The sequence below is a fragment of the Salvelinus fontinalis genome, chromosome 4 (genome assembly GCF_029448725.1).
Source record: "Salvelinus fontinalis isolate EN_2023a chromosome 4, ASM2944872v1, whole genome shotgun sequence".
Classification (NCBI taxonomy): Eukaryota; Metazoa; Chordata; class Actinopteri; order Salmoniformes; family Salmonidae; genus Salvelinus; species Salvelinus fontinalis.
This window is the reverse complement of record NC_074668.1, coordinates 25450370-25466380: the sequence shown is the minus strand read 5'-3', so window position 1 is coordinate 25466380 and position 16011 is coordinate 25450370. Positions and strand designations below refer to the sequence as shown.

General features: G+C 43.3%; 1 protein-coding gene across 7 annotated transcripts in view; it reads right to left on the bottom strand.

Moving 5' to 3' along the window:
- The window catches only part of LOC129853431 (multiple C2 and transmembrane domain-containing protein 1-like), a 247599-nt gene that overhangs the window by 77207 nt on the left and 154381 nt on the right, over window positions 1-16011 (bottom strand). For all 7 annotated transcript variants that reach the window (XM_055919458.1, XM_055919459.1, XM_055919461.1 and 4 more), the window contains 5 exons: window positions 10146-10248; window positions 8678-8780; window positions 7562-7663; window positions 7079-7153; window positions 2486-2605 (listed from right to left, as the gene is read on the bottom strand). In XM_055919458.1, the coding sequence (XP_055775433.1) occupies window positions 2486-2605; window positions 7079-7153; window positions 7562-7663; window positions 8678-8780; window positions 10146-10248 (503 nt within the window). The remainder of the gene's footprint in view (window positions 1-2485; window positions 2606-7078; window positions 7154-7561; window positions 7664-8677; window positions 8781-10145; window positions 10249-16011) is intronic.

Below are 16011 nucleotides of genomic sequence, written 5' to 3'. Positions count from 1 at the left end.
AGGAAAAACAGAAGAAACCACAGAGAAACCAGACAAAGAGAAAAAAGCACCCTATGAGGAATGATAATCATCACCGTTTTAATATTCTCTGAACCTGACCACGTTTCCAACCTCCCTTTGCTGCCGTGACAGCAGTAACACATTTCCTCAAGCGGAAACGCTTCTTCACACTCAACTGGTCTAACCCCACCGTCTTCTGTAACACCACAGCTGACCTCACAAACTTCACAACATGAAAAAAATATGCCAATTTAACAGATTTCCCAAAAGTCCAGTCCAGGAACCCATTTTCCTCACATAGATTGTAAATTGAGTCCTCTCCAGCTGCTATCACATCAACAGGGATTTCAGACATGTCCAGATCCCTCTCCTGAACCTCCTCAACTGAGGCCCTGGACCACTGACTCCCCTCTGTCACATTCCTCTCAATACTCCCCACTTGCACCCCATTACTCGTACCGGGCATCTCCTCCCCTGCCTGGAAGACTAGCCCGACCTGAATCCCCTCCTGTACCCCATTACTCGTACTGGGCATCTCCTCACCAGTCTGGGGAAATGGCTCCCCAGATCCGTCCTTACATCCTACAACACTAGTTTTCTGCTGCACATCAGATGCTATGTTCCCCTCTGGTACAAGCTGCAACTCCGTACCCTCAACACAAACAACTTGTTCCTCAGGAACAGGTGCTTGTGGCTGCTCTACCACTGCCGGCTCACCTCTCCCTACATTAGTGGGCCCAGGTGTTACGAGGACCACCTGGGTCCCACTCTCCGCCTTCTCCCTTTTTGGTGCAAGCATGTCGCTTATGGCCAACATCCCCACACTCATAACACTGTTGACTACCCGTACTAGCATACGCCATATACAGTCTGTTGTCATACTTGACTTTAAACGATAACTCCAAAGTCTGATCCGGTGAATCCAAAAACATAAACACCTGTCGCCGAAACGACATAACCTGTTTCAACGCCGGGTGTTTGCAACCCAGCAGGACAATTTTAATTGAACTTGCAAACTTCCCAAACCGCAATGACTCACACTCCAATAGCTCATTGGGAATAAAAGGCGGTACATTCAAAAGAGTATTCCTTGTTGACGGAGAAAAAAGTGTCGTAACTTCAATAAACATACCTTTAAGAAGTACGCCATGCTCAACCATATGTTTGACAAGACGCTCTTCTTTAAGAAAAACCACCACCGCTTTATTAATCCGCAAAACATTTTGATAGCCTACCTATCAAAGAGAGAGAGAGAGAGAGAGAGAGAGAGAGAGACAGAGAGAGAGAGAGAGAGAGAGAGAGAGAGACAGAGAGAGAGAGAGAGAGAGAGAGAGAGAGACAGAGAGAGAGAGAGAGAGAGAGAGAGAGAGAGAGAGAGAGAGAGAGAGAGAGAGAGAGAGAGAGAGAGAGAGAGAGAGAGAGAGAGAGAGACAGAGACAGAGACAGAGACAGAGATATGAGAGAGAGATATGAGAGAGAGATATGAGAGAGAGATATGAGAGAGAGATACAGAGAGAGAGACAGAGAGAGGAACAGAGAGAGAGAGACAGAGAAAGGAACAGAGAGAAAGAGAGAGGAACAGAGAGAAAGAGAGAGGAACAGAGAGAAAGAGAGAGGAACAGAGAGAAAGAGGGAGAGAAAGAGAGAGAGAGAGAGAGATACAGAGATACAGAGAGAGGAACAGAGAGAGAGAAAGAGAGAGAGAGAGATAAAGAGACACAGAGAGAGGAACAGAGATAGATAGCTCAAGAGACAGAGACATTATATTGTCTCTTAGGCCTTAGATTGGTTGGATATTTGTCGAGGGGCCTTCCTTACCCTGGTTCAGGTAGGTATACTGAGTGGTATACTTCTACTATTTCAGAGTGTGGGTTGTGTGACATATATGAGTATATAGGTACCATCTATTGTTTTTGAGTACATAAGTACCATCTATTGGTTATGAGTATATAAGTACCATCTATTGATTTTGAGTATATAAGTACCATCTATTGATTTTGAGTATATAAGTACCATCTATTGATTTTGAGTATATAAGTACCATCTATTGGTTATGAGTATATAAGTACCATCTATTGATTTTGAGTATATAAGTACCATCTATTGATTTTGAGTATATAAGTACCATCTATTGGTTATGAGTATATAAGTACCATCTATTGGTTATGAAACAGGTGAGCATGTATGTGTGTACATGTAAATGTATGCATTAGTACCAGGAAGGAACAGGTGAGTATGTCTGTGTGTACATGTAAATGTATGCATTAGTACCAGGAAGGAACAGGTGAGTATGTCTGTGTGTACATGTAAATGTATGCATTAGTACCATGAAGGAACAGGTGAGTATGTCTGTGTGTACATGTAAATGTATGCATTAGTACCAGGAAGGAACAGGTGAGTATGTCTGTGTGTACATGTACATGTATGCATTAGTACCAGGAAGGAACAGGTGAGTATGTCTGTGTGTACATGTATGCGTTAGTACCAGGAAGGAACAGATGCTCCTCTGAGTTGAGTCCCATTCGAAGCAGCTGTTGATGTAGCAGCCGGCGTTGATGAGGAACAGGACGCACCGTCTCACTCTGTTGAAGTTCTGCAGAAGCAACTGGACAGAACCCAGAGGTGACATGAGCAGTCAAAAACATGACATCGAAACAGACATAACAATCAAATCAAATCAAATGGTATTGGTCACATGCACATTTTTAGCAGATGTTATTGCGGGTGTAGCGAAATGCTTGTGCTTCTAGCTCTGACAGTGCAGTAATATCTAACAAATTACACAACATATACCCAATACACACACATCTAGTAAGGGAATGGAATTAAGAATATAAACATATATATTATTAATTCCGTCAAGGAGTCGAGGAATCAACATTTATTTAGTCAACTCTCATTAAAGAGTTCGTTATGTAATTGCATGTAATCAACACCCTCTCAACTAATCAGAATTGAGAATTTAGCCAAGCCGTGGTACAAAGCTTCCTAAGGCCATAATACTGGCAATGTGATGGGGTATGAGATACTGGAGCAATGATGGGCAAATGGCAACAAGGACACTATGTCATCTGGTCTCTCATACCCCATCAGTTTGCCAGCCTAGTGTTGGTCAAGTATTGGCACAATATTGTTAACGAAATACTGAGACTATAAGAAACTTAATCACTAAATCAAGTCATGTTCACTGAAGCTCTGTCTCTTTAAGTCTCTTTAGCTGAAGGCAAGTCATAGTAATAGTGTTAACAGCCCGTGATGATTTCACATCCCTAAGGAGTTCAGGCAGGCATCTGGCCACAGATGATGAAAGCACCACAGTCCCATTCCAATCACGAAATACCAAAACAACATGACAGAATAAAACACATCCAGGAAGTAGTCCCCGAAGAGGGAAAGTGTTATTCGGATGTGTCTTTAAGAGGATTCTGGGACGTTTAGAGGTAGTTGTATTTTTAGACCACTGCCTAATTCATTATTCAAGGTAGAGTAGTGGTGAACTGAGAATGACTGTGAGTCTACGGTGTCCTGGTGGGGACATCCACCCCCTGAAGGCAACAGCACTCTGAGTCACCCACATCCCTGCACACGGCCACGCTTTGATCACACTACTGTACTAGCAGCAGAGGGACTACTGTAAACTATCTCTCTCTCTCTCCAATGTACTTCCTACACCAACATTAGTAGTTATATCTAGGCCCAGGAGTTTTCCCGGGATCATATGACCATACCAGGACAAACTCTGGTTCCCGTTATAACTACAGCCTGGAGTTGTTCCTGCTTTGTTCCTGGCCATGGTAGTTTAACCTGTTGGGGATGGGGGCGCTGTTTAGACTATTTATGCTAATGTGGCTAATTTTTTAAACGGCTTCCCACAAAATCCTTGATCGTACAATATGCATATTATTATTATTATTGGATAGAAAACAGTCTATAGTTTCTATAGGAGTTGAAATTTTGTCTCTAAGTGGAACAGAGCCCATTCTACAGCAATTTCCCTGACATGGAGTCAGATTTGAGAAATGTTGGCCACTCTTCTGAAGTCATTTAAAAGGGCACTGTCGTTGCTATGACTATACGGACACTTCTTACGTCTTCCCCTGGATGCCTTTACGTGATGACGATTCCAACGGGCTCGATTGCGCGTTCACAGGCCCTACAAATCAAAAAACTCTGAAGCTAGTCATTCTTTGGGAGCTGCGTAACGCGCGTGGAAGACACCGACCCTCTCCTGTTCCAAGCGTTAGTTTAGCCTGTTATATTTCTCCGGTCATCTTTTCACTCGTTATAGGAGTTACAAACATCATAAAGTAGTTAATTTAAAGCGTTTTATAGCAATTTATATCCGTTTAGTGCGATTTTGGGACATTTATTTTTGCAACGATGTGAAAAGTTGGGCACGCTTTTCAGTTCATCCCGAACGCAGTTGACATTTCCACATGGCAAGAGGACAGCTTTCCACCAAAAGACGATTTCTCCCAAGAAAGGATCCTTTGCCCAAGATACTGATGGAAGAACAGCTCAAGGTAGGACATTTTTATTATGATAAATCGTGTTTCTGTCGAAACATTTTAGTGGCTTAGGACGCCATGTTTTTTGACGTAGCTTCGCTTGGCGCAAACTGTATTGAAAAGTAAGGATAAATTAAAAAATGTAATAACGCAATTGTATTAAGAATTAAATTGTCTATCAATCCCTGTCCACCCTATATTTTTTAGTCACGTTTATGAGTATTTATGTATAAGAGTAGATCACTGTCTAAGTGGCGCAAGGACAAATTCTGACCAGCCTGTCTACATTTCACATTGTCTAACCATGATTTTGGTGGCTAAATATAAACATTTTCGATCAAACTGTATATGCATGTTGTAATGTGATGTTACAGGAGTGTCATCGGAAGAATTCTGAGAAGGTTAGTGAAAAAATTAATATCTTTTGGCGATGTTGACTTTTATCGTAGTCCTAATCCAGGCACTTGTCATCTCCCGTCTGGATTACTGCAACTCGCTGTTGGCTGGGCTCCCTGCCTGTGCCATCAAACCCCTACAACTCGTCCAGAACGCCGCAGCCCGTCTGGTGTTCAACCTTCCCAAGTTCTCTCACGTCACCCCGCTCCTCCGCTCTCTCCACTGGCTTCCAGTTGAAGCTCGCATCCGCTACAAGACCATGGTGCTTGCCTACGGAGCTGTGAGGGGAACGGCACCTCAGTACCTTCAGGCTCTGATCAGGCCCTACACCCAAACAAGGGCACTGCGTTCATCCACCTCTGGCCTGCTCGCCTCCCTACCACTGAGGAAGTACAGTTCCCGCTCAGCCCAGTCAAAACTGTTCGCTGCTCTGGCACCCCAATGGTGGAACAAACTCCCTCACGACGCCAGGACAGCGGAGTCAATCACCACCTTCCGGAGACACCTGAAACCCCACCTCTTCAAGGAATACCTAGGATAGGATAAAGCAATCCTTCTGCCCCCCCCCCCCCCCCCTTAAAAGATTTAGATGCACTATTGTAAAGTGGCTGTTCCACTGGATGTCATTAGGTGAATGCACCAATTTGTAAGTCGCTCTGGATAAGAGCGTCTGCTAAATGACTTAAATGTAAATGTAAATGTATCGCTCACTTTGGCTAGAATCAATGCTGGGCTGCTAATTGCTATGTGCTAAGCTAATATAACGATTTATTGTGTTTTCGCTGTAAGACACTTAGAAAATCTGAAATATTGTCTGTATTCACAGGATCTGTGTCTTTCGATTCGTGTATTTTTACGAAATGTTTGATGATTAGTAGTTAGGTAAACACGTTGCTCATTGTAATTATTCTAGTCCATTTGTGATGGTGGGTGCAATTGTAAACTATGCCATATACCTGAAATATGCACTTTTTTCTAACAAAACCTATCCCATACCATAAATATGTTATCAGACTGTCATCTAATGAGTTTTTTTGTTGGTTAGGGGCTATAAATATCTTAGTTTAGCCGAATTGGTGATGGCTACTGGTGTTGGTGGACAAATAAAAGATGGTGGATTATGCTAATGTGTTTTTAGGTAATAGATGTACATCTTTACATATTGTGTCTTCCCTGTAAAACATTTTAAAAATCGGAAATGTTGACTGGATTCATTAGATCTGTGTCTTTCATTAGCTGTATTGGACTTTAATGTGTGAAAGTTAAATATTTTAAAAAAATATTTTTTTTGAATTTCGCGGCACTGGTTTTTCAGTGGGGGGGGGGGGGGAGTGCCGCTAGCGCCACGCTGATCCTAGACAGGTTAATGAATGCAGATATCAACTGCTGAATAGTGGAATTGTAATGTAATATAATGTCTGTATTTGACTGGCTACTTTGGGTTTGGGGGTCTTGTGTTTGTAAGGACAGACAGCGGCCACAGCAGGGACTAGCCCCACACAAAAGAGCCCTCACGGGGCAATCTCTCTAAAGCCATCGATGACATCATCATTCAGAGATGCTGACATGGGGCATCTCTATGAGTCAGAGGTGAAGTACAGATGAAAACAGAGAGGAGTGAACAGGGAGGGTGGACAGGGAGGTTCACACTCCACACAGGGGAAAGTGCAGAGTGTGCATCTTTTAGCACACAGAGAGAAAGAGCTAGAGTGAGATAGAGAAAGAAGAGGAGGGGAGAGAGACAAAAGGGTGTGGGAGCGGGTGACTGCTCAGCCCAAACAACGTTTATGTGACATGTCTGATGTGGGCCAGCCCCCGCGATTCAGCCCTTTGTGGGACCGCCACATTGAGCGGTGTGACAATGAAGTGCAAAGCAGCAGTGGCACAGAGGGCCAACTAAGGATGGCCAATCTACTTATACACCCCCAGAGCTGACAGCTTGACATTTCTATTCACCGCTCACAGTAAAGGACTGAGGATGGGTGGGGGGGGGGGGGGGTGGGGAGTGGGAAAGAGAGGGATGTTTTCTCTCACTCTTGTCCCCACTGTTGTGGCCTCACAAGATGCCACTCAAGACTGGTTGAGTTTTGTTAAAATATCTCATTTAATGGGGGACTGTAGTAGATGCTGAGCTAAACGGGGCAACAGAGTGGAGGGTGGCGGAGTTGACCTACCTGTTTCGACACTCTGGGCTCATCCTCTATGTATTTCTGCTCTTTGGGTATCAACGTCATGAGACCTGCCTTTACCTGGTGTGGGAATAATATACACATTTTAACACACAGCCTGTGGTGGGATATTATCACAATAACACAATATGGCTATCATTCACAATATGACATAGATCTCTAACTGAATGGACTGTCTTGAGTACATGCAGATATGTTGTTGAGAGTAGTGCCGCACGTCGCAGACTACAGTGAGAGCTCTCTCCCTCACACACAGCACTAAGATGGCCGCCAGCAGGACACACACAGTGACAACGAATGGGCGAACAAAGGCGGCTGAGTGGGAGTTTTCGATAATTTAGGTGAAAACGAGGACGGGCGACAAGAGACGGCAGGGGAGGGAGGACAAACAGAAAGACGATGGTGCTGGAGTGTGGAGGGTGGGGACAAACTAGGAAAACAGGGGAGGAGGAAAAGAAAGAGACTTACAGCGTTAAAAATCACGTCTATTTCCAGAAAGATGACCCCTTTTGTTGGCCCTGTCAGCTCCTTGCTTTTCAAAGCGTAGGCTTTTCGTTCACCATTTTCAATCTGTGGGAGAGGGACATGACAGCCGTCTGTCTGGCAATACCCAGCTGAATACACTCCCTGGGCCACCTTTGAACCCCAGCTGCTGCATCTGACAGAGAGCCCAAAACAACTGTGGCAACTCTGACAAGAACCTGTTCATTACCACCACAGCATTGTCAGGGAGATATGAACTATCCTGGGGAATTAGCCCGCCAGGACTGTACATTACATTACCAATGGTGTTTTATTCATTTACTCTCGCTGTCTCTCTCTCTCGCTCTTTTCTTTACATCGCTCTCTCTCCTTCTCTCTCGCTCTTACATATCTCTCTTTCTCTCGCCCTCTCTAGCTCCCTCTCTCTCTTACAGCTCTCTCTTTCGCTCTCTCACTCTCTCTATTTCTTTGTGCAATGATAACAGTCTCATCTACAGTTGCATCTTGTGTGTTTTTATATCATCCCCAGTGTTTGTTTACAGTATTTCCCCTAGGGGAGGTGATAGACAGCAGAGACAGTTCATCATCTTGTGTGTTTTTATATCATCCCCAGTGTTTGTTTACAGTATTTCCCCTAGGGGAGGTGATAGACAGCAGAGACAGTTCATCATCTTGTGTGTTTTTATATCATCCCCAGTGTTTGTTTACAGTATTTCCCCTAGGGGAGGTGATAGACAGCAGAGACAGTTCATCATCTTGTGTGTTTTTATATCATCCCCAGTGTTTGTTTACAGTATTTCCCCTAGGGGAGGTGATAGACAGCAGAGACAGTTCATCATCTTGTGTGTTTTTATATCATCCCCAGTGTTTGTTTACAGTATTTCCCCTAGGGGAGGTGATAGACAGCAGAGACAGTTCATCATCTTGTGTGTTTTTATATCATCCCCAGTGTTTGTTTACAGTATTTCCCCTAGGGGAGGTGATAGACAGCAGAGACAGTTCATCATCTTGTGTGTTTTTATATCATCCCCAGTGTTTGTTTACAGTATTTCCCCTAGGGGAGGTGATAGACAGCAGAGACAGTTCATCAGGAGGACTCACGTTTAGTAAAGGGATGGCCACTTTACCCAGGAAGTCTGCACTTCTGTCTCGGTCCTCGTCGTACACTGTCACCTCCAACACCGAGTGGATGTCCTTCACATTACTACTCGCCACAGAACAAACGTTACACCATTACAATCACACATATCACACCCGCATCATAGCATGATGAAACTCCACGCCTCTATGAGCTTTGACCTCAACTAATAAAGAGAGGAAGAGTTGTAGGAGGAAGGGAATTGTGGCTAGGAAATGTCATCTTTGAAAAGTAGGCTAGGGAGGAGAAGGCTGATGGAAAGAAAAGAGGTTTCTCTTACAGAAAGAGAGACACGGCGCCACTCAAAGGACGACTAAATTACCCAGCTTTCCCTGGGAATTCACTCCTGTATTTCCCTGTAAAGAAGACTGAAATATATATATATAAATGTATGTACATAGTCATGTATAGTATCCAATTATGGCATGTCAATCAAAATCAAAATGTATAGGAGGAATGATTTATAAGGGGATAAAACCTAGACCTCTGAATTTAAATCTCAACCATGCCTTAGCATTAGCTATATTTTCTATGAGATATATAGATTCATGAATACATGACATGTTCTCACTGTCAAATAAATAGATTTGGACTATTTACAGTAGGCTAAGTGCAAACGCTGTGCAATGCTTTGCTAGTTGAATGAAATGCGCAGTAATGACAGTGTTTGATCATATTATTGAAATCAAGATGTTTAAGAAAACGTGCTTTATCCAAACAATGATCATGTAGATTTTGCAGAAATAGAAAGAAACTAGAAAGAACATAATTGACAAACAGAGAGATCATCATGTGCATCCCAAAATAGTATTCACATTGTAATCCTCACATTTTACAATGTCCTTTGGCAAATGTGACAAGTAGTGGCATAACTGGAAATGGGTAATAACTGGAAATTAAGTATGAATTATAACTCTTTTTATTATTAATAGCTATGATTGTTTTTTTATAACCATGCCTTGTTATGATCATGTGCTGTAGTTATAGGTACTGTAATACCTGTACTGTAATACCTGTACTGTAATACTACTTCAAATAATATATGTATACTTCATATCTTAATATTTGGAGCGGCAGGTAGCCTAGTGGTTAGAGCGTTGGTCCAGTAACCGAAAGGTTGCTGGATCGAATCCCAGAGTTGACAAGGGAAAAAATCAGTCGTTCTGCCCCTGAACAAGGCAGTTAACCCACTGTTCCCCAGTAGGCTGTCTTTGTAAATAAGAATGGGTTCTTAACTGACTTGCCTAGTAAAAAAAAAGACAAAATAGAATATTAGCAATAGTTGCAACACAATTCAATAGACGTGCGCGTGTGTGCACATATATGAAGTACTGGCATATGTCAGAGAGTGAGGAAGACAGAAATAGAGAGCCCACCCAGCATGAGGTCAGGATGGGTATGAGGCAACACATGGTACAGAAGTGCACTCACAAGGTGAAGACCTTGTTCCACTCGGGGTTGAGGTTCTTGTAGACCGTGTGTGTCTGTAGCCGATCGTTACTCAGTTCCACCACACAGAAGGGGTCACTCTTCCCTGTGAAGGGTAAACAGACAGACAGAGAGATCATTTTGGAATGTCTGTGAGTGTAAAGTGTATTGTTCATTTCACTTTTGTATATTATCTACCTCACTTGCTTTGGCAATGTATGTTTGGCAATATGTTTCCCAAGCCAATAAAGCCCTTGAATTGAAATTGAATTGAAATTGATAGACATGGTGATAAAAATAGTAGCCCTAATATCTGTCTTGTTTACTCCTGTCTAATCCAGTGTCTGTGGCCTACAGAGGAGGTGCTGGTGGTTAGCAGTAGCAGTAGGGGAAGTATTCTACCTGATAAAGAGGAGCAGAGGAAGAGCCAGGAGCTGAACAGAGAATTACCATCCAGTCCTCACCCTCCTCTCCGTTCTCATGACAGCTCGAGCCACCATTTATCACCGGCAGTAATGATCTGATGAATTCATTTCACCCCACGCTACACCATACCACTGGCCCTGCTACAGGGATTCTAGTGCTCGGACTCCACCAGATAAGCACTTAGGAAACTCTTCCCGGGGCACCGGTGAGGATGGAATAGATAGGGGGAGAGAGGAGACATCTTGTCTGACAGGCATGGGCTAAAAAGAGGGAGGTGGGAGAGAAGAGACATCTTGTCTGACAGGGATGGGCTAAAAAGAGGTAGGGGGAGAGAGGAGACATCTTGTCTGACAGGGATGGGCTAAAAAGAGGTAGGGGGAGAGAGGAGACATCTTGTCTGACAGGGATGGGCTAAAAAGAGGTAGGGGGAGAGAGGAGACATCTTGTCTGACAGGGATGGGGCTCAGAAGAGGGAGATGGGAGAAAGGAGACATCTTGTCTGACAGGGATGGGCTAAAAAGAGGTAGGGGGAGAGAGGAGACATCTTGTCTGACAGGGATGGGGCTCAGAAGAGGGAGATGGGAGAAAGGAGACATCTTGTCTTACAGGGATGGAGCTGAGAAGAAGGAGGGGGGAGAGAGTAGTGAGGGAAGGCCATGAAAGTTATTTCAAACAAGTGGAGGCAAAACAGAGGGACATGGAGGTGTAGAGGCTAAACAGAGGAACATGGAGGTGTAGAGGCTGAACAGAGGAACATGGAGTTGTGGAGGCTAAACAGAGGAACATGGAGGTGTGGAGGCTAAACAGAGGAACATGGAGGTGTGGAGGCTAAACAGAGGAACATGGAGGTGTGGAGGCTAAACAGAGGAACATGGAGGTGTGGAGGCTAAACAGAGGAACATGGAGGTGTAGAGGCTGAACAGAGGAACATGGAGGTGTGGAGGCTGAACAGAGGAACATGGAGGTGTGGAGGCTAAACAGAGGAACATGGAGGTGTGGAGGCTAAACAGAGGAACATGGAGGTGTGGAGGCTAAACAGAGGAACATGGAGGTGTAGAGGCTGAACAGAGGAACATGGAGGTGTGGAGGCTAAACAGAGGAATATGGAGGTGTAGAGGCTGAACAGAGAAACATGGAGGAGTGGAGGCTGAACAGAGGAATATGGAGGTGTAGAGGCTGAACAGAGGAACATGGAGGTGTAGAGGCTGAACAGAGGAACATGGAGGTGTGGAGGCTAAATAGAGGAACATGGAGGTGTGGAGGCTGAACAGAGGAACATGGAGGTGTGGAGGCTAAACAGAGGAACATGGAGTTGTGGAGGCAGGACAGAGGAACATGGAGTTTGGAAGCCATGTAACAGAGACATAATCATTATGATTGGAACTATCTCCAGAGACTAGCATACTGTATTAATCACAACACATGCCCTATATACAGTTCTAGTCAAAGGGTTGGACACACCTACTCATTGCAGAATAATAGTGAAGACATCAAAACTGTGAAAAACACATATGGAATCATGTAGTTGCCAAAAAAGTGTTATATATTTGATTTTTGATATTCTTCAAAGTATTCACCCTTTGCCTAAATGACAGCTTTGCACACTCTTTGCATTCTCTCAACCAGCTTCATGAGGTAGTCATCTGGAATGCATTTCAATTAACAGGTGTGCCTTCTTAAAAGTTAATTTGTGGAATGTCTTTCCTTCTTAATGTGTTTGAGCCAATCAGTTGTGTTCAATCAATCAATCAATCAAGTTTATTTTATATAGCCCTTCGTACATCAGCTAATGTCTCGAAGTGCTGTACAGAGACCCAGCCTAAAACCCCAAACAGCTAGAATGCAGGTGTAGAAGCACGGTGGCTAGGAAAAACTCCCTAGAAAGGCCAAAACCTAGGAAGAAACCTAGAGAGGAACCAGGCTATGCGGGGTGGCCAGTCCTCTTCTGGCTGTGCCGGGTGGAGATTATAACAGAACTATGCCAAGATGTTCAAAAATGTTCATAAGTGACAAGCATGGTCAAATAATAATCATGAATAATATTCAGTTGGCTTTTCATAGCCGATCATTAAGAGTTGAAAAACAACAGGTCTGGGACAGGTGGCGGTTCCATAACCGCAGGCAGAACAGCAGCAAGGCCAGGCGGACTGGGGACAGCAAGGAGCCACCACGCCCGGCAGTCCCGACGTATGGTCCCAGGGCTCAGGTCCTCCGAGAGAAAGAAAGAGAGAAGGAGGAAATTAGAGAGAGCCAAGATTTTCAAAATGTTCATAAATGACAAGCATGGTCAAATAATAATCAGGAATAAATCTGTTGGCTTTTCATAGCCGATCATTAAGAGTTGAAAACAGCAGGTCTGGGACAGGTAGGGGTTCCGTAACCGCAGGCAGAACCGTTGAAACTGGAATAGCAGCAAGGCCAGGCGGACTGGGGGCAGCAGGGAGTCGTCATGCCCGGTAGTCCTGACGTATGGTCCTAGGGCTCAGGTTCTCAGAGAGAGAAAGAAAGAGAGAACGAGAGAATTAGAGAAAGCATACTTAAATTCACACAGGACACTGGATAAGACAGAAGTACTCCAGGTATAACCAACTGACCCTAGCCCCCCGACACAAACTACTGCAGCATAAATACTGGAGGCTGAGACAGGAGCGGTCAGCAGACACTGTGGCCCCATCCGAAGATATCCCCGGACAGGGCCAAATAGGAAGGATATAACCCCACCCACTTTGCCAAAGCACAGCCCCCGCACCACTGGAGGGATATCTTCAACCACCAACTTATAATCCGGAGACAAGGCCGAGTATAGCCAACAAAGATCTCCACCACAGCACAAACCAAGGGGGGGCGCCAACCCAAGTGTTGTGACAAGGTAGGGGTGGTAAACAGAAGACAGCCCTATTTGGTAAAAGACCAAATCCATACTTTGGAAAGAACAGCTCAAAGAAAAAAAGAGAACTGACAGTCAATCAATACTTTAAGACATAAAGGTCAGTCAACGAGGGAAAGTTCAAGAACTTTGAAAGTTTCTTCAAGTACGGCCGCAAAAGCCATCAAGCGCTACGATGAAACTAGCTCTCATGAGGACCGCCACAGGGAAGGAAGACCCAGAGTTACTTCTGCTTCAGAGGATAAGTTCATTAGAATTAACTGCACCTCCGATTGAGATTTGTTTCTGCCAAGAAACACGAGCAATGGACATTAGACCGGTGGAAATCTATCCTTCGGTCTGATGAGTCAAAATTTGAGATTTTTGGTTCCAACCACCGTCTCTTTGTGAGACGCAGAATAGGTGAATAGATGATCTCCGCATGTGTGGTTCCCACCGTGAAGCATGGTGGAGGAGGTGTGATGGTGTGGGAGTGCTTTTCTGGTGACACTCTCAGTGATTTATTTAGAATTCAAGACACACTTAACTAGCATGGCTACCACAGCATTCTGCACCGATACGCCATCCTATCTGGTTCGCGCTTAGTGGGACTATCATTTGTTTTTCAACAGGACAATGACCCAACACACCTTCAGGCTGTGTAAGGACTATTTGACCAAGAAGGAGATTTATGGAGTGCTGCGTCAGATGACCTGGCCTCCACAATCACCCAACCTCAACCCAATTGAGATGGTTTGGGATGAGTTGGACTGCAGAGCGAAGGAAAAGCAGCCAACAAGTGCTCAGCATACAGTATGTTGGAACACCTTTAAGACTGTTGGAAAAGCATCCAGTTGAAGATGTTTGAGAGAATGACAAGAGTGTGTAAAGCTGTGGTAAAGGCAGAAGAATCTCAAAGAATCTCAAATTTCTCAAATATGTTTTGATTTGTTTACACTTTTTTGGTTAGTGTGTGTTAGTGTGTGTTTCATAGTTTATGTCTTCACTATTAATCTACAATGTAGAAAATAGTAAGAAATAAAGAGAAACCCTTGAATGAGTAGGTGTGTCCAAACTTTTGACTGGTACTGTATGTATATATATATAAATATATATATATATTTATATATATATATATATATATATATATATATATATATATATATATATATATATATATATGGTTGAGAGACGCAGCGTTATATATTATTATATATATATATATACAGTCAAAAGTTCCTTTATTTTCTTTACTCTCCTACATGATATGTCCTGTGTTCGTGTATGGAGATACATGTTACTGTTTGTATGTAAATTGAAAGGACTGCCCCTCTCTCCCCACGCATGCACACATTTAATTTACGATTCATAACAATAAACACTTAACTACAGTTTTGATCTGAACTTTTATCAAAACTGTTGGGAACACTTTTGCTGTTTGTTCAATCATATCACTCTTTAAAGCTAGGTCAGGAAGAGAGAAAAATATCCCATTCAAAGTTCCCAAGAACGTGATTTAAATGAAAATTACTTCCGAGTACATTGCTTTTAATAATGAAGTTCAGAACAGAAATAATGGGGTTCAATGCGAGGTTGAATTTAGGTTCATTCATAAACTCCCTGTTGAGGCGACACATAGAGTACGGCTCTATTGACTGTGATAAGGATAGCACAGAGGGAGAGTGAAACCAAAGTCACTGTGATCAATGCCTCTCACATCTAATTGTGACACATATCGATCTGCAGGTATACAATTCCAGTTGATATTGACACTCACTCCTACATCAGTACACACAGAATAATACACTACCAGTCATCAGACTGTTAACCTTTACAACATGACTTTGTAATATGCTAATTTAAGAGAATCATTAAAACATTTAATAACGGAATAGATGGTGAAAGAAGGTTCTACTATAAAGTAGCATATTTTGTAATCCAAGATAAAAAACTATAGTAAGAATTAATGACAACAAAGATGTCAAGAAAGAAGAAACGTGTATTTAAGAATGAGAAAACATTAGGGCTTTGAGTACAATGATGAAAAATAACTCATATTTTATGTTTTTGAGGATCCATTTTATAAATGTTGAACAATATACTGTCTTCCATAAAAACTGCAACCACATACACTTGTTCACGATATTTCCGTAGTCGCTAGAATATTCAACACAATACTCTCGAATTAGCTACGATTGACTGAAATTCAATCACTAAAATTGATTAAAATGGTTTGAAGAGAAGGGCGTGCTCCTTTAATAATATGCAGGCAATGTGGTGGTGAGCGGATGACGCTGGTGATGAACTTTCACCTTATTGGAGAGCACCAGAGGCGGCTGTCCCAGCCAATTACCCACCAGGGTTTGAGGGCTACTTTGACGATCCAGATACACCATAGCTCCTCCCAGGGTTCATTTTCCATATCCTGGGAGGGTTCACGGCGAGACCTTTAACCTCATTTCAGGCAGCAATAAGATAAGCGTGTTAAAAAGAGTTAAACCAACACGGTAGAACTGAGATGAAGTCGTTGTCTCCCAGCCGGCAAGTCGCAGTTCCGTTTTGGAGCTGTTACAAAGG